The following is a 25,861-nucleotide window of genomic DNA, read 5'->3' as shown; positions in this document are numbered from 1 at the left end:
CAGGTTGCCAGTGATTACATCACACAAACTTTCTTAATGACACACAAACATGTACACACGATGATGAGGTGTGTGTGGCTGCGGTGCAGAAAAATGAATTTCTTTGATGCCCTGTCCTTGCAGGTAGTTTAAAGCGCACCATATGGCTGATGGTATAAAAAGGAAAGGTGAATGCAAATTGTGTTTTGTCTGAGGAGGTCAAAACTCCAGCTACACTTGTAGTATATCAAACAACTTTACTGCAAAGCTGTTCAATATACACTCACCGGATGCTTCATTAGCTGCTCCTTAATGCAAATATCTAGTCAGCCAATCATACGACAGCAACTGAATGCATTTAGGGATGCAGACTAAGACGACTTGCTAAAGTTTAAACTGAGCATCAGAAGAATAAAGGTGATTTAAGTCACTTTGTGTTTGACATGCTGGTCTGAGTATTTCAGGAACTGCTGAATTGCTGGGATTTCGCAACCCAACCATCTCTAAGGTTTAGAGAAAAAGAGAAAATATCCGGAGAGCAGCAGTTCTTTAGCTGAAAGTCCCTTGTTGATATCAGAGGTCAGAGAAAAATGACCAGACTGCTTCAACCAGGATCTTTTTTTGGCACCCATAGCACCAGCGGAGCATTATTTCAAATGCCACAACCAACCTGAGTGCTGCTGCTAACAATGAAACTACATTGTTATGTGTCATGCCACAAGGCTCAATGAAAATTAGTCCACTGTGTTCAATCCAGCAGAGCACCTTTAGGATGTGGACCGAAATATCCCAGGAATGACTTCAGCACTTAATTAGGATATTTCTGAAGGTGAACTTGTTACTAAGGCTACGTTCACTCTGCAGGTCTTGATGCTCAATTCCGCTTTTTTGATCAAATCCGATTTTTTTGTCTGCTCGTTCACACTACAAATAAAATGCGACAGCAAACGCGCTCTAGTGTGAACGCTCAAACGGCCGCATGCGCAAAAGAAGACGTCACACACAACGCGCTCTGTTTAGACCCAGAGCAACAGTATTGTTTGACTGATGGCCCTTAATATAAAGACTTCGGACTTTACGTTTCCCAATTTTTGCTTTAAGTTATTTTGTTATTTACATAATAATGTAGATAACCTAATAATGATCCTTATTGCTGTTTTAGAGGAGCGGTGCTTCAAAGGATAGTTGCAGATTTCTGTCAGAATCTGCAGATTATGCAGTACAAATAAAATGTTCACATTTCTCCAACGTTGTCTTCCCAACAGTTTCACTGGATGGAAGCGTTTGCGATGTCTTATCGGGCGCTGATAATTGGCGTCTGTCTTGTGTCGGTGACGTAAAAGATGGATTTAATGCGACTTGACCATCAAACAGCGGTCGCTTTCTGAAACATCGAATATGTATCGGATTCAGGACCACATACGAAAGTGACCCAGATCGGATTTGAAAATATCGGATTTGTGCCGTTCACACTGTCATAGCATGATCGGATATGGGTCGCATAGGGTCAAAAAAATCTGATTTGATGCGCTTTAGCCTGCAGTGTGAACGTAGCCTAGCGAGATGTATCTAATGATGTGTTGCTGAAGTGTTGACTTCCTAAAATTTGACCGTCTTCCACCTTGGAAGTGTTTTAACTTGTGGTAGCAGCGTCTACGCTCTGAGGTTTTGTTTGACAGTAATATACCACCAAAAAAAACTTCAATTGTCAGCACTTTTGTTTGTTTTTTTTGAATTTCTGATGGCTTTTTACAAAATGTTTGATATCCACAGCTCCATCAAAGAATGGGAGTTTTGATAAGTAGAAGTTGGATATATTTGACCTTTCTTCCTTTACTCACTGACCAGCACGTTAATGCATCTCTTCTCTCTTTGTAACACGTGTAACACACGTGTTACAAAGTTGGGGAAAGTCCCAGTTCTGTCACTAAACTGGGCTTTATCTTGCCAGCTTACTGCCAGTCGATTCATGTTTCAGTAATTGGACTTCCTGTTTCCAAATAATTTTAAAAAGAGCGACGTGTATGACGCTGCATGCAACATGTCTGCAGTCACCTAAAGAACGTGGCCTTCTGCCTTCATCCTTTGCAGTTTCATCCTCCTTGTTGTGACTTGTAGAGCATCTTAATTGTGCTGCCTCACATTCAGCACAGTCCCTCATTGACTGGCAAGGTGAAAGGCCTCAACACTGTGTTGTTTAGCTTGGCTAAATTAATGAAACAAGCATTGCTCAGAAAATAGATTCTTAGGGCTGCCACCGTCCTATCTAGAGAAAAAGAGCAGAACAAATTAGATGATTGATTTCTTTGTCTTTTGTTGTGTTTCTTCTTAATTACTATTCATACCCTTGCTTAAATAAATTAGCATTTTTGTATTCTTAATTGTTTTGGTTACTTTTTAACATACACAGCCTTGGCATTAGGCACTCAGAAATGTTTGATATAGTGCAGAGGTTTCGTTTTGTTACAGCTGTGTCTGAATGCTAATCTGTGTCTTTTGTTTTTATCAGCAGATCATTTTCTTAGTAACTAATTACCGATTACTTCCCCAAAAAAGTAATCCTGTTACTTTACTAATTACTTATTTTCAAAAGTAATTAATTACTTAGTTACTTAGTTACTTTTTAAAAACACGATTTACAACCTGATTAGGTGATAAAGCGATAGATCTTTAAGCCCAATTCTACTTTTTCTGCATAATCATCATACAAAATGTAATCAAATGGAAAAGTCTCTTTTTAAAACTTGTTTTATTCGTTTTAATCTTTTAACTTTATGCATCAAGCAAAAATTTAATTATCTGCAACATTCTCTGACTGGAAGAAATTAGTTTAACATTTAAACCTATTTTCTGCACATTCCAGCACATAAAATAAAATATTTTGTGTGTTTACACTCAGTCTTTCAAATAGATGCAAGTAAAACACAGCAGAAAATAAATAAAGTCAAAGACTAGCGGTCCTGTTGCTCTATTTTCACCTGTAAAGCAGGAGTGGGGCAGGCGGAGGGTTACCCTGGTGCAGGTGTGCCGCGGTCAGTGGAAGAATCCGCGAGTTTCTCTGTGAGTTTCCCATTACGTCGTAGCTACTCGGTGCTTGTTTGGAAGTTTAGGGGTTTTTTCGCTGTAAAAAGAAGTTTTCTTCCCACGCACAACGGACACTAATGTTTTTGTCACTTTTTATGGAATCAAACTCAAAGTAAGGTCAGTACTTCCACGCTTTAAACGCTGCACGCTCATACTCTCTCTGCACTCGATATATGATCCATTGTTGATCTGCACACAGCTGTTGTCACGAACGTCGCACTCGCTTACGTCACTGTCATGAGACATTCTCGCAAAAGAATCACGGTTTTAGTGACGCAGTAAAGCAGCGTTCCTACGGGAAAGTAACGGTAATCTAATTACTGTTTTTGCAATAGTAATCCCTTACTTTACTCGTTACTTTAAAAAGTAATCAGATTACAGTAACGCGCCCATCTCTGTTTAGGAATACAGACAGTCTGAACTGGGGTAACTGGCTGGCCAGTGGCCTCATGTTCTTAAGCAGCTAGACCAGTTTGAGCATGATTTTGGGGATTTTAAAATTCAAGCACCTGAGATGAAAAGCTCTGTTGGTGTCGTTTCAGCCTGGATTCACGGTGACCCCAGGAAGGTCGTCTATCCAACAGACAGCCGCGGTCAGTTCTGTGGCCAGCAGAACACCCCCAATGCGTGAGTGGAAAACTGTCTTCTTCTTAAATTGTTTACAGTGGAATAATTATGTTGTCCAATTTGTCCGTCAGCATTATGTTGTTATCTTTACATGAACAATAGCCATTGTCTACCATTCAGTACACTGAGATGATTCTTGATTAATCCTGGCAAGTTTTATTGCACAGCACACTGTGAGTGTGAGCACCTCCATGCTGGCTGATAAAACACTGCACAGTAATGGACTTTTGGATCTGTCTAATCTGACTCCCCTTTTTTGTCTTCGTCTTTTGTCTTCACAGAAACAAAGCCATATTATTCTACTTCAACATGCTGAAATGTGCCAATCCTGCAGTTTTAATTAACCTCCAGTGCCCTACAACCCAGGTAGGAGATTGAACGAAGCCCCGTTTTGTAGCTCTGTGTACAGCGCTTGATGTCTCTCTCTCCAACTTTTTCGCCACGCACGATTATGCAAGATTGATGGGCGCTCTCATTAAGACGATGTGTTGCCTTCCTCAGCTCTGCGTCTCGAAGTGCCCTGACAGATTTGCCACTCTCCTGGATGCAATGAATACCAAAAACTGGGAATATTACAAGCAATTCTGCAAGCCAGGCTTCGAGATTGGCAGTAAGGTGAGAGATGGAGGGTAACAGGGCATTTTGTTTTTTTGCAAACTCGATGGAAGTGTGAGATTGTGTTAAATCAGTGCTGCTTTGAGACCAGCTCATGTACAATACATTGGACACTTAGCTGGGAAATATGTGCAGTTACTTAATGACACGTGCAAAAATAAATATAAAAAGAGTGTATACGAGTATCTTAGGCTACGTTCACTCTGCAGGTCTTGATGCTCAATTCCGATTTTTTGATCTAATACAATTTTTTTGTCTGCTCGTTCACACTACAAATAAAATGTGACAGCAAACGCGCTCTAGTGTGAACGCTCAAAGCGGCCGCATGCGCAAAAGAAGACGTCACACACAACGCGCTCTGTTTAGACCCAGAGCAACAGTATTGTTTGACTGATGGCCCTTAATATAAAGACTTCGGACTTCACGTTTCCCAATTTTTGCTTTAAGTTATTTTGTTATTTACATAATAATGTAAATAACCTAATAATGATCCTTATTGCTGTTTTAGAGGAGCGCTGCTTCAAAGGATAGCTGCAGATTTCTGTCAGAATCTGCAGATTATACAAATAAAATGTTCACGTTTCTCCAACGTTGTCTTCCCAACAGTTTCACTGACATCTACACCGGATGGACAGGAAGCGTTCGCGATGTCTTCTCCGGCGCTGATAATTGGCGTCTGTCTTGTGTCGGTGACGTAAAAGACGGATTTAATGCGACATGACCATCAAACAGCAGTCGCTTTCTAAAACATCAGATATGTATCGGATTCAGCACCACATACGAAAGTGACCCAGATCGGATTTGAAAATATCGGATTTGTGCCGTTCACACTGTCACACCATGATCAGATAGATGGGTCGCATAGGGTCAAAAAAATCGGATTTGATGCGCTTTCCCCTGCAGTGTGAACGCAGCCTAACAGGCTTGAAAGTCAGTATTTGGTATCTGCACCTTTATTCTTAAATACCACCTGATCCCAATCTTTCTTCAAGTAGTCTTCAGGAACAGTTCTCCAGGATTCTTGAAGGACATTCAAAGCTCTTCTTTGGATGTTGCTGCCTTTTGTTCTGTTCTCTGTCAAGATGATTCCACACGGTGAGGTCCGAGCTCTGAGGAGGCCGATCCATGGCTGACAGTGGTCCGTTGTGCTTTTATATCCAGGAATGCTTGTACTGCACTACTGTTTGGGAATATTGTCATGCTGAAAATGAAGTCGCCGTCAATCTGACACTTTTCAGATGGCATTACATGGAGGATCACCATCTGATGGTGGTTCAGAATTTGAACGAGACCCTCAACCCCAAACCATGACTGAGCCTCCACCATATTTTACAGACACACTGTGCAATGGTCAGGTGCATCTCTCAGTTCCTTTCAGGACTTGGTTGGATATTTGTTCCTATTTCTTAGATATTTTTTTAGGCCTGACACTTGAGAGATGACTCGTGACTCTAACACAGAACTACTCCAAATTTTTCAGAGCTCTTTGGGCCTTTTCTTTTTTTTTAGAACATTTTTTAAACGATTTCATCAGTTTTAGTCTTTCTAATAATAAAGAGCACATTTTGAGCTTCGCGAGATGGGCGGAGGTGAGCTAGCAGCCACTCATGCTTATCACAGCCCTGTCCCGTCAGCTGGCAGCGATTCGGTGGCGGTGACGCCGGCGTTATGGTGCATGAAAGTGAGGTGTTGTGTGGGAGCACTTTACAGCTCAGACTGTCTGAATTGAATCATAGTTTCCGCTTTCCACGTCATCACTAAGTATGACAAACTCTGCTACATCTGTCTGTAAAATCTGTGAGTTGTGTGTTTAGTTTACTTTAGATACGTTTAGATTAATGATAATTATTGTAACTTGCATAAGTATTTTTAAATTGAATTTATTTATGGTGCATTTTCAGTTGGACATTTCATTGCAGGACTTGTGAATGATAGAGAAACACACAAGATTTTTTTAAATGCTCAAGCAGGCACGACAGATTCAAACAAAACAAGATCACAAAGAGAAGAAGTTCTTTTCTGTCTTTGTAATAAAGGCCGTGAGGAGTGAACGCTCAGGCAAAGTCACTTGTTTTCAGCTCTTTGAATCATTATCTCTTCTGTTCCCTTTCAGTCAGTCAGAGAAGTCATACGAGATGAAGACTGCCCGTCTATGATTGTGCCAAGCAGACCTTGTAAGTGAATCCGAGCAGCTCTAAATACATTGCCTCAATAACTTACTGTTTGTTCTGCCGAGAGGGTAAATACAACAAAAATATCTACAAATGTGTTTCAGTCCTTCAGCGGTGCTTCCCTGATTTCATTAGAAGAAATGGAATTTTAACTGTAGCCAATCAGACCATCTTCAAAGACGGCGAGAATAACAAGAGAAGTGTCGACGACCTCAAAGATGCTGCCAAGTAAGATCTGCTCCCCTGCAACACCAGCCTTTGCCCTACTTGTTTAACGGGTTCATTTTTAGCAGGAGAATCACAGATTTGGCAAACAAAACAAACAATGAAACTACATTTTTTTAAATCCCCTCTAGAATAAAGTGTTTTTAAACTGTTATACTGTCTGTAGGGATGCCAACTCTGCACCCAGAGAGATCTGGACAGAAATAACAGGGTAGGACCAGCGGGCATTTTACTGATGCCCATGAATGTGCTCAGTCACATTCAAAGTCATCTGCATGCTTATTGCATGAAAATAAAGCTTACCTACAAACTCAAGAGCCTGAGCCAATGTTATGGGTCTCTACAAGCTTAGCTGCTTTGTACGTATGTATCTATATGTTATCAGCATGTAAAAGGGCTGAGGCAGCAAACTTCAAAAATCATGTATTTAAACCAGTGAGCTGATATCATAAACATACATGATTTGTATGGCTGCAGTAATCTACCTTGAATAATATAACTTGATGCTTTTTCTTTAGCCAAGTAACCGCCAACATAAAGTAGAAAGGGCTCAAAAATGATTTATTTCAGCTTTTTAACTTTGCTTCTGCTTTAGCCAGTTGCTTTATGTAGACTAACCTGCTCACCTGTGCTATTTATCCATAAGAATATATAACTATATGTTTTGTTTGTGGCATTAGATGCAAAATAGGGCAAGTTAATACCTCAAAACATCAAGTCATCGCCTCTACCTTCTGTGTGTGTAAATTAGAGAGTGCTGTGCTGCCCCCTGGTGGTCATTAGTTTTGCTCTCCTGGCGCAGATTTTGGGAGCGATCCAAACTCTTGTATGTGTGGACACTGAACAGTGACCTTAATTAGACAGTAAGGTTTAGAATTGATGCTGGCGTCCTGTTTGTCCCACAGCAATGTTATCTTGCCCTCTATGTCTCACCAATTTCAAGATATACCTGAGTCACTTCTACAGTAAACTTTTCAGTAATCATATTCTGACTTTGCTGCCAGTTCTGTAGTTTAAATACTCCCCAAGTGTTTAATGACAAGTGGAGCTATTTAATGAACCCAGAAGGCGAGCTTTCCTGTCTGAGTTAGAGTGACGGGGACCTGAGGTCTATCCCAGCTTACACTGGTGTGGCATGCCCTGGACATGCTAACACCGAGAAACAAACTCACATCCACACCTACCGGTGCAAAATTTCTGATTCCTGTTCTGTTTGAATTCTGATATTGAACAAAAACTCTGTGTGGGTTTTAAACCAGAACATCTTCAGTGGAGATTACTTTAAAAAGAAAGATAATACTGAGTCTGTGACGTTTACTATCTGAAGCATTTATGTTATTACTGTGGAAATGAAACACATCCATTACTATTTGCTTTACCACAAAGTGCTCCTCTGAATGATATTCACTTCTATACTGATTCCCCCCTGCTGTAATAGCTGCCAGTACTGCTTCTGTAACTCTACTTGTTTTGTGGCTCTTTGATATGAAACTTGAGCAGCTCTTACAACTGACATTATCAAAAGCATTTTAGAGCTATAGCTGTCTCTGTTCCACGATGAAAGCAGTAAAGATCAATCGGCTGTCAAAACGTTTTTGAGAAATCCTTGTGAACTAAGCGGCTTTAGCATAAATCCACCAAAGTGCGTCCCTGTGCTGTTTAATCACTTTCTGTCAACTCCTCTTCCTCCTATTTTTTCCATTTCACCTTTTACTGAACCACAGAGGTATCGCCAGTCTGCTGGATGCCAAAGAAGTCGGCATGAAGATCTTCGAAGATTATGCAAACTCCTGGATCTGGATCCTCGTGTAAGAATGGCTTTTGGTCATTTTAGTGATTCAATTCATAGGAATGACTCTTTGTGGGTAGAGAAAAATCTCTGATTCATTGATGAGATTATGAAAATGTTCACATTATTACTTTGATGAAGATGCTCCTGCTGTTTATGATCTTTTAACCCATCAATCCGGTGTCAACTATTATTTGCAGTCATGTTTAAAGAGGAGGTTGTTTGGTTTGTTATTAGAACAACCAAACTTTTGATCCACTAAAAACGGTGGATATACTTTAATAATATAAATCCTTTCACAAATAGAAACTGATAGATCTTATATTCTTTTGTATGATTTACATCCAGGCCTCAGACATTTGTTGTGTCACCTGAAGCAGAGATTATTTCTCATACGTGTTTTGCACATTTGTTCGCCAGTCTCGCATCAGCTTCCTGACATTTCAGGATCGGTGGATTTGCTGTGATATGACAGAGAATTCTTGAAACAGAGCCAGAGGCAGCAAAGCTAAATCATAATGCACCAACATGCTTCATGCTGGTCAGAACACCCAAACAACTCAGGGATGTTTTATTCCTGTCATCAGAGCTTCACGTTGGTCCTGGAGACTCTGATTGTAACAGCAGTTTGACTGTTTTCAGGACTATTGCCTGAGATTAGTTTCTAAACAGCAGCGTCACAAACACATTGCAGTCACAACACTTGACACCAAAGATGAAATCGAGGCTCCACACGTACCCGGGTATTTTTGAAAACGCAGATTTTTCTGTGCGTTTGCACCTTTCCTCCACACGTAAACGGCGTTTTACGGTGAAAACGGAAGTTTCTAAAAACGCCTGCCAGGGTGGATATTTTTGAAAACTCCGTTTTTGCATTTACGTGTGGACGAGAAAAAGGAGAAAACGCAGCGTCAAAGGTGTGCGCCTTTTTTGACGTCACACTGTGCGCCACGTTATTGTTCCGGTGAAATGAATTTCTACAATACTGTTACTGTTAATTGTTCTCTCTGCAGTGTTTAAATGCTTACATATACACACACAGTTACTGTCCCTCCACACATACAACTCGGTTCTGCTTCTATGCGCCATCTTTGTTTACTATTTCCCACCGAGGCTTCTAGACTTCTGATTGGCCAACATTTCTGCACGGTTAGGAATATAGCGCCACCTGCTGCTTTGGCATGTTCCTAGCAGCGTTTTCCTTCATTTCTGCCTTTACGTGTGGACGGGATTATTTTTTAAAACGAAAACGGAAAATCTCCGTTTTCAAAAATATCCGTGGATGTGTGGACGCAGCCTCATGCTTTTACGTCCACACTAATACGTTTTCGTTTGAAAGCGCATCTTTTTCTCCTCGTTTTGTCCTCCCGTCCACACTGAGACGGCGTTTTCCGTCGCAGTGTGACAGCGAACCAGGAGCCTTTTCGAAAACGATGACACATTTTAGGCATGTGATGCAGTCATGTGACCAATTAAACTACCATAGCGGAGGGCATTATACAGCGGTTGTTTTGTTTGCTCTCAGTTTTGACAGCCCTGTTAAAGATTAACATCAGTTTGTACACGCTCCAGCTTTTCTTCAAATTCTGTAATTATCACTCGCTTTTGCAACTTTATACTTTAGTGTTACTCGCAGCAACAACTCCAGCTTATTTTGCCGCGACGTTTCAAAGAGCCGGTGTTGTGCCAAAAAGTGATTGTCTGCCAAAAACTGATTTCCGGTATTTGCCAAAAATTGATTGCTCGTATTTAAACTGCTATAAGTAACTTGTTGGGCTATAATATATGAAACAGATGTCAAATGCATCCCTCATGGATGACATAAAGTCATCTTGAGCCACAAACAACATTCGTGTAACAAGGTAGAAGCCGCAATCAGTTTTTGGCAGCGACTTTTATAGAACCTTTATTTATGCAGTTAAAAAAATCTCATTAACATTAAAAATGTCTTTTGTAAGAGTAAGTTGGCCAAGAGGACAGAAGAAAAGGCAGCAAATATTACAATAGTTCTGTAAAAATATTTTAAGTAGGAATAAAGGACCGGATTGGTTATAATGTAAGTACAATAACACAGAGTTGTAAAGATACTTGAAAAACGGATAATTTTTTAATTCTATATATAATCCCTTTGTAAACCCTGTTCACCGAAGTCTATTTATGAACATACGTAAAGATATTACACATAAAAAATACACAGAAACATTGGAAATCACTTTTTGGCACAACACCGGAACGTAAATAAGCGGCAGGCCGAATCTTCTTGCGTTTCACGCATGTGCAAAGCGCCTTGAGGCGACTGCTATATAAATAAAATTGAATTGAATGCCTAGGACTGGAGCGTAAGCGTTTTCGGCCGTTTCAATGTGGATGCACAACTCTGTGAAAACGACTGAAAACGCTGGTGTGGACACGGAGCGTTTTCAAAGACTTGATATTGTTTTTTGTTTTGTTTGTGGTGTTGCAGAGGTCTGGTGATAACCATGGTGGTCAGTCTGCTCTTCATCTTGCTGCTGCGCTACACTGCTGGTGTGCTACTGTGGCTCGTCATCTTTGGTGTCATCGTTGCAGTGGGATACGGTGAGGATGCAGAAACACTTGTAGTCATGTGGCTTGCTGTGTATTTAGTCCAAGTGTAAAAAACAATGAAGTGAATGAACTGAAGAAGCTTCTCGGATGAGAGGTGAAACGTTTTCAAGCAACTTAAAGAAGTCCAGACGCTTTTCTTTCTAAGCTCCTTAGACTACGATGAGCTGGATCACTGAGAACCTTCACAGACGTTAAAATAAATTGTTTTACCTCTGCCTTTCCCACCAGTTGTGCTGCGAGCAGTCATGGCGAGACTAGTAGATCATCTTCACTGTTTCATTCTCTCTCAGGCATTTGGCACTGTTACTGGGAATACAGCAACCTGAGCAGGAAGCCAGGCTCCAATGTCACCATCACTGACCTTGGCTTCCACACAGACTTCAGCATTTATCTTCAGCAAAGCCAGACGTGGCTCATCTTCAGTAAGTTGTCATCCACTAGCGAAGCAGCACTTACTCTAACGCTGGTTTCTGCTTTACGTGCACGGCAGTTTCCTGGTTGTATGTATTACTGCTGTTAATTCCTCACAAACCAAACAGAAATTGTGACATTGTTTGTCTTGGTGAGCTTTTCAAAACTGTGATTATAGCAAATATTTTTGATTTAGATGCTTGCACTGGGAATGTTTCGATCTTTTATGCGTGTAATCCCAACCTTTGCTGTCGTGTCAGGTTGGTATGTTGTTCTGTACTTACAGACATCCTGTTCTTGTGGAAAGGAAGCCTCTTGACCTCCTTGTGGAAATTTATTTAAATTTGGCACAGATGTCCATTTGAACTCGTTTGAACTGATTAGATTTGGATGATCAAAAGTCAAGGTCACTCACTGTCAGGTCGTCTGAATTATCAGGAGCACCCAGAGGGAACTGCTTTACACCTGGCACAAACTGACTTGGACTCACAGATGACCTGATCAGAAATTAGTATTCAAGGCCGCTGTGATCTAACCAGCACTTTTTAGTAGGGCTGCCACGATTAGTTGACTAGTCCTCGTTTGAAGCTTTGTAAGATCACAAAAGACGCAGGAATAAGTAGTAGGATTTAAGAGTGTAATAACGGACTGAAACAGAAGATGGCAGCACTGCATGTACAAGGATGCCAGCTGCCATTAAACCCCGAAGAAGAAGAAGCTGTGTCCCAGCGCAGTTGTCAACAATGGCGGCAGCTAGTTAGTTTTAATATTACTCTTATTATTCTTTCTGTGTCACAAAATAAACGTTTAACATATTTTCAGGCGAGAATGTAGCTGTGTAAACATCAAATATCTGCTCAGTTTATCAAGACACCACATATTTTCAAAAGCGCTCCGACGTTTTCGGAGACGTCTGTTACCCACTAGCTCGATAGCTAGCTGGGGGCTAGGCTAACTAGAGCCCGTGAGCTGCCTTTCGCTACTCAGGTTAAACATGATATATAAGTCACTTAGATAACTTAAAATGTTGTTGTTTGGCTTTTTTCAGTATTTTATTTGTTCCTGAGTAAATCGGTTTGGCTGAGATTAAAGTTATAGTTTTTACACAGCTGAATAAACGTCAAGCCGACAGCTGATTATCAGAAGTGTGAGATGCTGGAGAATATATTCCGGTGTCCTGTTATATTTTAGATAGCAAGGAGTTTATTAAACTTTACCGAAACAATCTGCAAATTTCATTAAAATTTAATAAACTATCATCTTGTCTTAGTTAGATAGATAGATAGATATATAAGAGCAGATGCTGCTGGTGCAATAAGCTGTACGTTTTACGTCCAATGGATGATGATCTGATTAGTCAACTAATCAAAAATAATCGGTGACTAGTCGACTATCAAAATAATCGTTTGTGGCAGCCCTACTTTTTAGCCATGACTCCTGTGCTCATTTTGAGCGAGCACTTTCTAAATATCTAAACGCATATTTGTTACACTGCTGTTGACTCGACCTTTATTTCGCAGTGATCTTGCTCTCTGTGACTGAAGCCGTCATTGTGATGATGTTGATATTTCTGAGGTCGAGGCTGCGCATCGCTATTGCATTACTGAAGGAGGGAAGCAAGTGAGTCTGGATACTGCTTCTGATAATTAAACAGTGCGTTTTGTTCTTTTTCATGAATTTAATGTTTTTCTTGGCGTTTTTTCAGGGCAATCGGCTACATCATGTCCACCCTCTTCTACCCTGTCATCACCTTTTTCCTTCTGGCCATCTGCATCGCTTATTGGGCTGTCACAGCAGTGTATCCTTCCAAATACTGACAAACTGAGGCAGAGTTTCATGTAGAGAATTAAAGGAGTTGAGCTGCCTTGAAGCAATCTGTTTTTTACTACAGACGAATTGCAGCATGTTAATTAGAATCATCCAAAAGATAATGTGTAATATCAGTAAAGCTGTTAGATTAAACCGGTTAAATTCAGGTTTTTTGATGTTGTGCCACAGCATAATTTATCTCAGGACACTTGAAATAGTAAAGTAAAGACTACAGTATTAGAGAGAAAGCTAGTAGTTCCCTTTGAGCGTGCATTGAGCAACAGTGGAGAGGAAAAAGTCTAGAACCAGGCACAGGTAAGTCAGGATCATGGATTGGTTGTTGCATATGCTCACAGGTGACTTTGCTCGGTACACCTTGTTATCACAAGATTGGACTCTCTGTTACTTTCATAACTGCCTTAGTTCTTAATGGCATCAACAAGGTGCTGAAAATATTAATTTTGGTCCCTGTTGTCCAGACAGCATTGCACAGTTGTTGCGCGTTTGTCGGCTGCACGTCTAGGATGCAAATGTCCCGTTCTACCACGTCCCACGGGTGCTGTGTTGGATAGATCTGGTGACTGTGGAGGCTGTTTGAGTATAGTGAACTCATTGTCATGTTCAGGAAACTAATTTGAGATTATTTTTTGACATGATGATGGAAACGGTTGTTGCTAAACAGCCGAAAGTATCCTCCACACGATTACACCACCATCCCCATCCTGAACCAGTGAATTAAGGCAAGAACGTCCATGCCATCATTCATATTGTTTATGCTAAATTTTTCCAGCTGAAACTCATCAGACCAGGGAACATTTTTTAATCTTCTGTTGTCCAATTTTCGTGAACTTATGCTGCATCAGTTTTTTAGCTTACAGGAGTAGCATCTGTTTTGGCCGTCTGTTTCAAGTTTCGATATCTTGTGCGTTCAGAGATGCTCATCTGCGTACCTTGATAAGAATGATTGTGGTTGTTTAAGTTACTCTTCCCTTCCTATCAGATCGAAGCAGTCTGGCCTTTCTCCTATGACCTTTGACCTCAGCATTTTCACCCAGAGACTTGTTCGTGATTTGCTGATTAGATATTTGTGTGAACAATCAGTCGAACAGGTGTACCTAATGAAATGGCCTGTGAGTCTGTAACAAGTAAGTGAAGCAGTCAAGGAAGTCCAACTACATGTTCTTTAACTCACTGATTCTTGAGTGTTGAATTTTTCCTTTAACTAGTTGACCCTCAGCTTCTTAGCATCATCGGGTAACGCAGTCTACAAGGTCACACCTGCTGATGATAAATGCATGTATGCAAACCTCACATGCAATCCACAGGTTAGCCCTATGCTCCCTTACAGTTTATTACTGAAAATGTTTAGTTACCGTGTAATTTCTCCCTCACGTGGCATGAAAAATATCTCTTGATTGGATTCGTTCTCAGCAGTAAAGTGTAATTAGTTAAATTAGGTGTAATAGCTGCTTTATGTCTTATTAATAAAATGTCTTAATGTAAATACATTAAATGTTCCGATGTAAATCGAGTTTAATTAGTGGCTGGCAGCAACAAACATTTATCTGACAGATGTTATTTATCAGCCAACAAGTAATTTGAGCATGTAAACAGATAAATATTCACGGATTCCCTTAAAGCTATTCATGTGGAAATAATTTATATTCAAGGTAGAGGCAGGAAAGACAGGAAGGGAAAAGTGGCGATTAAGTATCTTGATTATGGTCAAAGGAGCTTGGAAAGAAAAGCGTCTGGACTTCTTTAAGTTACTTGAAGACGTTTCACCTCTCATCCGAGAAGCTTCTTCAGTTCTAAGGTCAAATGGTGGAGAGTCTCAGATATAAACCTAGTGGGAGTATCCCCCCACAGAGGGACAAAAGGACCCCCTGATGATCCCTAATCGCCTGAGCCAAGATGTGAAACTGGGTGTGGGTCCCAATCAGCCAGAGTTTTGGGTGAGTTCATTGTGAAACCTGGCCCCACCTTATCATGCGAATTCCTGAGGTCAGATGGCCCAGGATGTGAGTGGGCGTTAAGGCGTCTGGGAAGAACTCAAAACTGGATTATAGATGGCAGACAGTTGGTGTCGTAAACCACCGCCTCTGTTCAAAGATGGTCGCTCACCTATGTCCACTGTGTTATAATCCAGTTTTGAGTTCCCTTCCCAGACGCCTTAACGCCCACTCACATCCTGGGCCATCTGACCTCAGGAATTCGCATGATAGGGTGGGGCCAGGTTTCACAATGAACTCACCTGAAACTCTGGCTGATTGGGACCCACACCCAGTTTCACACCTTGGCTCAGGCGATTAGAGGATCATCAGGGGGTCCTTTTGTCCCTCTGTGGGGGGACACTCCCACTAGGTTTAAATCTGAGACTCTCCACCATTTGACCTTAGAACTGAAGAAGCTTCTCGGATGAGAGGTGAAACGTCTTCAAGTAACTTAAAGAAGTCCAGACGCTTTTCTTTGCAAGCTCTTTTGACTACGATGACCTGGATGACTGAGAACCTTCACAGACATATCTTGATTATGGTGACAAATAGAATCCTGTTATTTCTGACGGCGCATCGAGATCTAATCTGCTGCTTTATTTCAGACCTTCAGTAAGACCAACATTACCAAGGTGTGCCCCGGGTCACAGTGTATGTTCGCCTTCTACGGTGGGGAGAGTCTGTACCATCGCTACATCTTAGTTTTCCATCTGTGTAACCTCTTTGTGTTCCTCTGGCTGGTCAACTTCACCATCGCTCTGGGCCAGTGCACCCTGGCCGGGGCCTTCGCTTCCTACTACTGGGCCCTGAAGAAGCCAAAAGACATCCCTGCCTGCCCCCTCTACTCCTCCTTTAGCAGAGCTATACGGTGAGTGCAGTCCCAAAACAAGCGCAAATCCACTAAGAAGCTGAAACGTGAAAGTAAGAACGTTTTCATTTAATATTCTCCATTCTTGTGGCACAGTTATCACACAGGTTCTCTGGCCTTTGGGTCGTTAATCCTTTCTGTGGTGCAGATGATCCGAATTGTTCTCGAGTACCTGGATCACAAACTGAAAGGCAAGCTTGGAAACCCTTCGAGGCCTCTTACTAATTTATTACTGATTATTTCAAATGATATTTATTTATATTCCTGATTTTTATCCAGTTTCTCAAAATGCCTGCGCTCGATTCTTGCTCTGCTGCCTCAAATGCTGCTTCTGGTGCCTGGAACATTTTATCAAGTTTCTAAACAGAAACGCATTCATTATGGTGAGTCATTTCTAGTAACACTCATTTATTGCAGACATCTGTTAGCAGCTGTTAATTGGGCCAGCTTCGGTGCTTAACTACCCACAACCCAGCACTCTCTGCTTCTCACCAACAGATGGCAATATATGGGAAGAACTTCTGCACCTCCTCCAAGGATGCTTTCTTCCTCTTAATGAGGAATGTTGTTCGGTAAGTCCCAGTTAAATGTTTTAGAGCCACATGGCTAAAAAAAAACCCTCAGCAGAGTACAGATGCTGCTGAGGTGGTAAAGCTAAAGCTTCTTCTTTACCGTAAAAAATGCCAGAACGTAACAGATACGGGCAAAAAAACAAAGAAGTATATTTACTGTCATCATGTTTGTGAAATAATGGGGCAGTTTCAGTTGACGTAATGCACGGGAGTTTGTGTTTCTCTTCTACCTCAACTTGAGGTTGGCTGTAACTCAGGAGGTAGAGAAGGTCATCTAATTGGCAGGTTGGTAGTTCGATCCCTGGCTGCTCCCGTGTGCATGCCAAATATCCTTGGGCAAGATACAAGTTGCTCTCTGATGTGTCCACTGGAGTATGAATGTAAATGTTGGTGCTCAGCTGGAGGTGAGAGGCACTATAATAGGAACCAGTCCATGTACTCACGTTGTCTTCCTCCCGGCAGGGTGGCCGTCCTGGACAAGGTGACCGACTTTCTGCTGTTCTTGGGAAAACTGCTTATTTCAGGAAGTGTTGGTGAGTTTATCTTTTATTTGGATGCATGCAATAAGCTCTTTATTTACTTATTTAATTTGCATCATTATAAGTTGACACTTACATCCCAGTAGGTGGCTGACATGAATTTGGAGGATCTTGATTTCACTTCAGTTTATAAGAGCTTCTATATTAAACGTAAACCTTGATTCTAGAAGTTACTCTAATTTATACTTGCAGTGTTTGAAAGGACTTATTGCGTGGCCTAACCACTTGTTTTGTTTCAGCAGCTTTTTATATCTGCAGGTCCTTTATTGTAAACCTTCAGTATATCATGAGTTCCACCCACTCGGTGTTTAATCTTCTTTAAAGCCGATGAGGATTTGACAGTTTTTGTTTATTTCAAATGATGTAAGAAAATATATATTTGCTTGTTACTCAATCAGATTTTTTTTTTTTTCCAGGCATTCTTGCATTTTTCTTCTTCTCGCGTAAAATACCGGTTTTTCAAGAGGAGGTGCCATCACTAAATTACATTTGGGTCCCTCTATTGGTAAGGAATTAAAAATCTACAAGGAGAATATGATTATACTGTGATGAATATAGTTAGTATTTGGACAATGACAGACTTTTTGTCAAAAAATCAAACAATCAATATGTGATTGAAATGTAAAGTTTTACCTTTATTCATGGGGTTTAATAAAAATTTGTTTGTTTTATCTTTAGGACTTATTTAGGTACATAGTACCCAATTTTCAGAGGCTCAAAAGTAATTGAACTACTTACTAGCAACCAGTTTAATGGCCTCAGTAACCCCGGATCATATACAAATAAATCTATCAGAGTTCACTGGTGGCAGAATTATTTCCATGGTTGGAAAAAACAGCAACAATGTTATTAACTAGGGGTGCAACGATACTCGTATCGATATTGAACCGTTCGATACAGTGCTTTCGGTGCGGTACGCATATGTATGAACAATACAAAATTTTTATTTATTTTATCAACTTTTCTTCTGACGATGCTGTCTGTGTTGAGCGCTCAGTGGATCTGTGTTCGACTACTCCGCCTAGGCTGCACTGTCGAGCGCAGATCCACTGAGCACAGCGCAAGCTAGCAAGACAGAAGCTAAGCTTGTTGCAACATGGCAAATTGAACCTCCCCCACCCTCATTCAGATCTGGCGTTTGGAACTATTTTGGTTTTCATGTGACGTATGACCCTGAAGGTAAGCGCGTCATGGACAAAAGTAAAACAGTATGTTGGATGTGCCGCAATGCTCAATTACATTGGTGGGAACTAGTGTGTTAGCGCAGTTAGCTCGTTAACGTGTTGGCCGTCCAGCCCCACACACGGGGCGATCCGCGGTAGCTCGTTAACGGAGATTTGCCGTGTTGTAGCGTTAACGTCATTTCAGATTAACGCTGACAGCACTAGTGGGAACACAACGAATATGACTGCACATTTACTCCGACATCATCCTAGTGCAAAGACAAGTGGAAACAGACAAAAACAACAAGCACGCATGCTACAAACTTTACCCGAGTCATTTAGACAGCCGTTAGCACATGATTCTCCTTATGGGGACCTGATATGTTTAATATGCTGCTGAGAATATAGCCCAGAAGAAGCGTATAGTAGAGCTTTTATTTTGGAAAGAGCCATTTCTCTGTAATAAACTCTCTCTTCCAAAGATGAGGGATTTCTCCATCAGATTTATTTTATTACTTTGTTGTTTCAGCAACATTAAATTAAAAAACTGTACTTTTGAGTTAAAATATATATTTATAATTTTAATAAATGACAAATTAAAAAGGCATGAACATTTTTTTGTATCGAAAAAATATCGAACCGTGACACCAAAGTATCGAACCGAACCGTGAATTTTGTGTATCGTTGCACCCCTATTATTAACATATAAAGTTATGTTAGTTTGTCTAGTTCAAAGTGAAAATGAGTGACTACTATAAAAATAATGTTAAATTATTTGATTTAAAATTCTTTTTACAGAGGCACAGTCACAAAGTATATATTCATATTCTGACTTGGTCTTTTACACAGTGCACAAAAAAATGATGTAATCTATATTCTTATTCTGTTGTACTTTGTTTCCTTGGTTCGGTGGAAAATCACTTCTTATGTTCAGACTCAACCAGTGCTTCTAAGCTGCGCTCCTCTACTTGTGTTTTGTTTAAATATAGTCGAACCATTATTTTGGCAAATATTCAATAATAAATATTTAACTCTTGGTAATTACATATTTATTCAGAGTTGTTCTGGAAAGCTTCACAGCTTTCCACAGTTGCAGTTTTTACAGTGCTGCACAAGCTAATTAATTTGCTCCAGGATTTATGACTCAGCGATTTATATTCTTCATAATGTTTTTGCCGTTTGTTGCAATGCAGTGTGCACAATAAAGCAGGAACACAAGACTACAGTTACAAGTGTACGACTTTCCCCTGTTAACTCTTTCAGACGGTGATATTTGGATCCTACATGATCGCACATGGCTTTTTTAACGTCTATGCTATGTGTGTGGACACATTGTTCCTGTGCTTTTGTAAGTATGCTGTTCATGTTTAGTTACGGTGCAGAAGCACTCCTGCAGCAGCTTTGTGTAACTCTTTCTTCTTTTTAATAACTTGAAATAATCGCTGTCTTGCATATCTTCTTGTTTATCGTCTCTGCTGAGTCTCTGCTTTCCTTTCTCTTTGTGGCTGCCGCTCTGTGTGCTCGTCCTGCTCCTCCTGTTCCTTTGCGGGGACCTGGTCTCAGGTGAAGACCTGGAGAGGAATGATGGTTCTTCCTCCAGGCCCTACTACATGTCTCCTGGCCTGCACAAGATCCTGCGCAAAGGAGAGGAGGGTGCCAAAACGTGCGCTGCTTCCTGAGTGATGCATTTTACTAAACTCTTGGCTCTCTGACTCACTTCTCCATATCTGCCGTGTGCGTTGGGGTCTGGACGCTCGAGAGCGAGTACTGTAGGGCTAACATTGAAACTGGATGCACCCCGCCCAGCCTGTCAGGGATGACCTGTGCATGAAAGGACATGCTGTTACTTCGGGTCCTCGCAGAAAAGGCATAGGGGACTAAGATAACTGTTCACTTCCTCTCTCGAGCCAACTCAGATACTTGCCTTTTTTTCTGCTACACTTTTGTGTTTCTTTCTCTTTGTCATTTTCTCGTCTGCTGACCTCTGCCTTACCGAGAGGGTACACGTCAACTCGCAGGATGGATGCACAGGCTGAAAACTAAAAACGAGCTTTTCTTTCTTTGTTTTAACCCAAACAAACACGAGGACCGTAAACAATGTACAGATGCCACTTTGACAAAAAGTGGTGGACTTATGGGGCACCCTCTTGTCGCACTTTGGTCTTCTGATGTAAAATCATGTTTTGTATGCACTTTCACATACAGGAAACGAACCATGTGATTTCTTTCTTCTGTGTAGCATGATTACTTTGCTGGCTGTTGGTGTTTACCATTGGTTTTATAACCACTATATTTATACTAACACAAGCACACGGATCCAAAAATGGTGTGAACTCTGCACTTAGCAAAACAGGTTTCTCTCATGTTAAATCAGCGTCACATGAAAGTTTTCATTATGCTCATAGATGTACTGTAAACCAGACAGAGGCTTTGTTGGAGGTCAAGACTTCAAAAGACATTTAATGGTTTATGCTTAAAGAAAAACGAACCTGAGCGTTTTCAGGAAACTTTTGAATGCAGCCACTAGTTTATGTGCCTAGATGTGAAAAAACAAAATAAAAAAAATGTTCCTCTTATTCTGTTTTAGACCTAACACCAGGAACCTTTGCGATACAGTTTATAAAAGGATGTCAAAGCCATTTTTGGTAAATTTTTTTATTGGATGGTTCAGATGTTGTGCTGTTTTAATACTAAGTATAATACACACATCTGTCTGGAGGTTATTCAGTGTTCTTTTTGTATAGGAGAATTTTTTTATCAATGAATCCGATGAAAATGTGAATCTTTGTTTTCGAATAAACATAAATGGTTGAACTACTGACCCGTGCATTTCCGGAGGCGTTAATTTTTTACAATCGAGGTGATCGCAGGTTAAAATTTGATGTAAATAACATGCTGCTGCTGCCTCGTAGTGTGGGACCTGGAGGTGAACGACGGCGCTCCAGCCCGGCCCTACCGCATGAGCAAAACACTGAGGAAGATCCTCCACAAGAAGAACAGAAGGAAGTAGCAGGAAGGAGGAAGAATAAAGGTTAACACCAAAGCATGGTACAAGCCCACGGGGCATATGGGAATAAACACTTTGCCATATTTAAAGGAAGTGTACACAAGTTGAGCCTGTACACTATAAGAGACAACTTGTAGCTAAGCAACATGAATAATTAGATTCACCCACACAGTAATTTATGGACTCAGTGATAGCTATGAATATTTTTATATGTGTCTATGTAAAGGAAATGTGTGTATTTGTGTACATTTTACTGCCACACACTACACAACAATGCAACAGTAGATTTGTTTAGAGTATGTCTCAGCTTTGGGTTCATGTAGTTGCCAATTTTCACCACTTGGTGGTGCCAGTCGTTACCAGATGACCTGAACACTGCTGTTGATGCTTTAATGCACTGCTGAGTTGCTCACATTGCTCACTGTGTTTATGTTTAATTGCCAAGTACATGATGGCACAGCGGTTCAGATTACTTCAGTCTCAAGTGTGTTTTGCTTTGAGTTTCTGAATATTGAAGTATACGTGCTTTGGACATCTTTATCAACATTCTTAAAGGGATATTTAGCAGCAAGAGATGTCTAACAGGTCTGGTTTATTAGCTGTGGGTGAAGCAGGATGACATTATGTGTTTGTGTGCAGCAGAAAATGCAGAACCTCAGAATTCTGCATGTGTTTTGATGAGGGCTTGTGTATCAGTGACAATGCACTGAAACCAGTGACAGGTATAAAAGTGTTAGTCTTTGAAAGTTACCTCATTAATGTTAGAGTCCATTCTTACTGGATTTAAAGGCTTCCATCTAGGGCTGCACGATTTTGCATAAAATGAGAATCACGATTTTTTTTGCTTAGAATTGAGATCACGATTCTCTCACGATTTTCTTTTCCAGTATAAATATTTATTGCACTTATTAACTGCACATCAACTTCGTGACAGTTGAGACTGAACATAAAAACAATAAATAAACATAAAAACAACAAATGGCTCACATTTTGTCGTTGCTGCGAAATGTTGTACTGCTTGAACTTCCGTCTCCACCGTTGCTCGACACTGCGTGTATAGAGCAGGTAGTGCAACAGTAGAAAAATAGTTGCGGGACGGCACTGTGTAGCGTTTGTCTAGGGTGTTGATCATTTTCCTAAATCCCTCGTTTTGCACAGTGTTGATGGAGCCATATCTTTGGTCAGGTGATAAGTAACAGCCTCCGTAATTTCTTTGTGCCTGCGGGAGTTCGACGGGTATAGGGAAGCGCTGTATAAGGTTCCCGTTATTGATGTTTGGGTGGTTCCTGTCACTTTCTCGTCATCCCTGACGTGCTCTCCGTTGTTTTTTTTCCTGCCAATTTTAGCATCACACGGCACAGCTTCTGTATCACGTGGTATAAGGCTCCGCCCTTGTCATTTGTTGAGCAGGAAGAGTGAGCGCTTGTTTTCATGCAGATTACGTCCCGGATCAAAAGGCGGTACAATCGTCGTCGTCTTTTTTTTTTTTTTTTTAAATCGTTGTCATTTGGAAATGAGATCGCACATAAGTATGAATCGAGATCGCGATTTTCTAACGATTAATCGTGCAGCCCTACTTCCATCACAGGACGATGACGGCGGTCACTTTGAATAGACGTCACCGACGGCCTGAAGTGATTGTGGATTTCCAAAATAATCCGAGTGCCCTTGGACGCTTCCTGTAACCACGCCTACAGTTAGGGCTGTCATGGGCTGTGTCCCAATTAAGAGACCGCACTCTTGAAGTAAGCGCACTACGCGGAGAAGTGCGGAAGTGAGAGGCTTGTGAAATGGGACGGTCTAGCCTTCGTCGCGCTGTTCAGGTTGCCTAGCAACCATGATACTAACCGCGAGAAACGTTACATACAGCTTTGTTTGACAGAAATGAAGGAGAAAAATGTTTTGTTGGTCATTCATTTTTGCCATGACATCACTTTGATTAGTTGAGTATCTGAGGCTGAGACCACGGGACTGTAAAACACGATTGTTGGGCTTCATTTCTGTACTGAACAGTTATTTCAAGAGTAGTTAGTAAATAACAATTAGCTAATGTTGGTCACGAGACTAAAATCATCTGACTGTGGTAGTGTAAATATAATATGGCCAATATTATAGTATTGTCAGATTATTATGATTATTATTATTATATATATATATATATATATATCAAGTTAACGCTGAAAGTACAAACATCACTAATGTCACATAACTTTGCCGACATGTGGCCAATAGTAATGTTTTAATGTTCTTCGTTATTAAACATTCGCACATAAATAAGTGACGTCATATTCAGTACTTACTTTTGACAGTTCACTCTTGGCCGCTCCCTTCTGCCGTATTTTGCGGCAAAATTATCCACACCCACCGCAGCGCTATGAATTGTGGGATATATGGGACCACGAAGCGTGCACCGGACCACGCTTGATATTTGTGGACATCGACGGCGCATTTGGAGTATGCATTTGAAGTACACTTCGAATTGGGACAGCCGTCGTCGCGTGGCGGTGACGTAACCGCACTTAAAATGCGTACTTCAAGCGTGCAGACCCTAAAATGGGACACAGCGCCTGAATTGGGAGACAGCGATGGTATCATTTTCACTGCATGGTTATCGTGGTCAGACTAATCCAGATAAAGATAAAAATCATCATCTCTGTACAGACCATTGGAAAGCAAATAATGCTGTCAGTTTAAGTCATCTTTAATATTGTTGTTTTTGTGTGTTTTGCTCCTATTTTTATGACACTAACCTGAACCCAGAACTGTACAAATGGAAATATAAATTAATTGATAGTGAAAATACAACCATGTGACCTGATGAACAGCAAATCCAAAAGGCTTAATGTCCGAGTTTTAACTCATTGCTGGATTATTTGTGATATAATCGTGTATTATTGAAACAGTATCGATATGTATTTTTAATATATGATGGCTTTTGTCGGTAATGATGCCTCACACAACCTCTGCTTCTCTACTGACCATTTTTATCTTTGATAAGTTTAAGAAACATATAATTAGGTCCCATTATGTGGCAAACGTGTGCATGTAACACGTCTGTGGGGCAGAACAAACCAACAGAGGAGCTGGTTTAAAGATGCTGGATTGGTTTAAATAAGTCTTTTAAGTACACGCTAAGAATATTTGAGTCTTGTATCAATAACCTTAAACAATAACAAAGTTTGTTATTGGAGTAACAGTGTTAAGTGTTTTTGCTACTATGTGTCCTGTTCTTGCACGGTTGTTTGTAACACTAGTGAGTCACTCGTGTCAAAGCTGCTGATGGATTTATTTGGTTGGTGCGCCACAGATGAAGCTGATTCCTGTCTGGGAAGAAAAAGATTTAGAGGATTTTGGGAGATCAGTTTGTGGTTTCAAATTTCCCTCAGGCATAGATGTTAGCGAGAGCGGCTCTGTGTGTGAGCCCTGTGATGGACTGGCGAGCTGCCCAGGGTGTACGCCACCTCTCTCACACCTTGTGTTTTACTGCCATCAACCTTTCACTAGGTTGCTTTTTTCAGAGTAGATTCACGCACCGCTTAGAAAGATGTTCTTTAGATCTTTCAGACGTGACTCATGTTTGTGAGTCTCTGCGCCGTGCTTGTCAAACCTGACAACCTGCCCTCATGGTGCCTCTGAGTGACAACACTGCCAGACTGCCTCACACACCTCCCGCCCCTGTTTGAGCTGAGCACGCTGGGACATGTAACATTCAAAAAAAAAAGGAAAAAAGAAAAACAACTTGTGAATCTGAAAGAAAGAAGAGAAATGATGCATGTAGAGCACAGTGGGGCGTATTACGCATGCAGCAGGTTGTTGTTTTTGGTCTTTTTCTTCTTCTTTCTTTTCTCCACACAATAACTACCGCACTCCCATCGGAGTTCGATGTCTTTTTGTGTAACTCAGGCTCAGTTTCACTCCAGGTAGTGTGACTTTGTACGATCTGATAAGTGAAGTAAAAGAAGTGTTTTTATATGCCTTCTCCTCCCTCCTGTGTCTGGAAATTGGATTCTTTTGGTCAACCACAGTCAGCAAGTAGACACAAGTTAAACGTCGCTCTCGGTTTAATGTGAGACAGTTTTCTAACCACAAGCTCTTAAAAGTCAAACTCTGAAGATGCTCGAACCTGTCGTAAACAGAAACACTTCAGTTTTATCTGTTTGTCTGCAATCAGTCAGAGCTCTTTTGAGCCAACCATCCCTTTAACGTTAACTAGTGATGACTTCATGAACTTCTTCACAAATAAAATTTTTATCATTAGAGAAAAAATTACCAATAATCATCCCACAGATGTAATATTATCTACAGCTACTCTTAGTACCATTGATGTTAAGTTAGACTCTTTTTCTCCAACTAATCTTTTTGAGTTAACTTCAATAATTACTTCCTCCAAACCATCAACGTGTCTTTTAGACCCCATTCCTA

General features: G+C 40.7%; 1 protein-coding gene across 2 annotated transcripts in view; it reads left to right on the top strand.

Moving 5' to 3' along the window:
- slc44a5b (solute carrier family 44 member 5b) overlaps positions 1–23,190 on the top strand; it is a 52,761-nt gene extending 29,571 nt beyond the window's left edge. Inside the window, exons 4-22 of one of the 2 annotated variants that reach the window (XM_087835866.1) lie at positions 3,606–3,690; positions 3,972–4,056; positions 4,192–4,305; positions 6,419–6,479; positions 6,581–6,704; positions 8,426–8,509; positions 10,955–11,067; positions 11,367–11,498; positions 13,008–13,107; positions 13,193–13,285; positions 14,534–14,621; positions 15,896–16,158; positions 16,255–16,349; positions 16,438–16,541; positions 16,657–16,730; positions 17,193–17,263; positions 17,686–17,774; positions 19,696–19,780; positions 21,345–23,190. In XM_087835866.1, coding sequence (XP_087691992.1) covers positions 3,606–3,690; positions 3,972–4,056; positions 4,192–4,305; positions 6,419–6,479; positions 6,581–6,704; positions 8,426–8,509; positions 10,955–11,067; positions 11,367–11,498; positions 13,008–13,107; positions 13,193–13,285; positions 14,534–14,621; positions 15,896–16,158; positions 16,255–16,349; positions 16,438–16,541; positions 16,657–16,730; positions 17,193–17,263; positions 17,686–17,774; positions 19,696–19,780; positions 21,345–21,442 — 1,958 coding nt within the window. In that variant the 3' untranslated portion in view covers positions 21,443–23,190. Of the gene's footprint in view, positions 1–3,605; positions 3,691–3,971; positions 4,057–4,191; positions 4,306–6,418; positions 6,480–6,580; positions 6,705–8,425; positions 8,510–10,954; positions 11,068–11,366; positions 11,499–13,007; positions 13,108–13,192; positions 13,286–14,533; positions 14,622–15,895; positions 16,159–16,254; positions 16,350–16,437; positions 16,542–16,656; positions 16,731–17,192; positions 17,264–17,685; positions 17,775–19,695; positions 19,781–19,995; positions 21,286–21,344 lie in introns of those variants that run through there. The other variant, XM_087835865.1, reaches the window with a different exon arrangement.
- Positions 23,191–25,861: the final 2,671 nt, after the last annotated feature.

Source organism: Neolamprologus brichardi, chromosome 23, assembly GCF_056152115.1.
Source record: "Neolamprologus brichardi isolate AB-2024 chromosome 23, ASM5615211v1, whole genome shotgun sequence".
NCBI classification, from domain to species: Eukaryota; Metazoa; Chordata; class Actinopteri; order Cichliformes; family Cichlidae; genus Neolamprologus; species Neolamprologus brichardi.
This window is presented reverse-complemented; position numbering and strand designations above follow the sequence as displayed.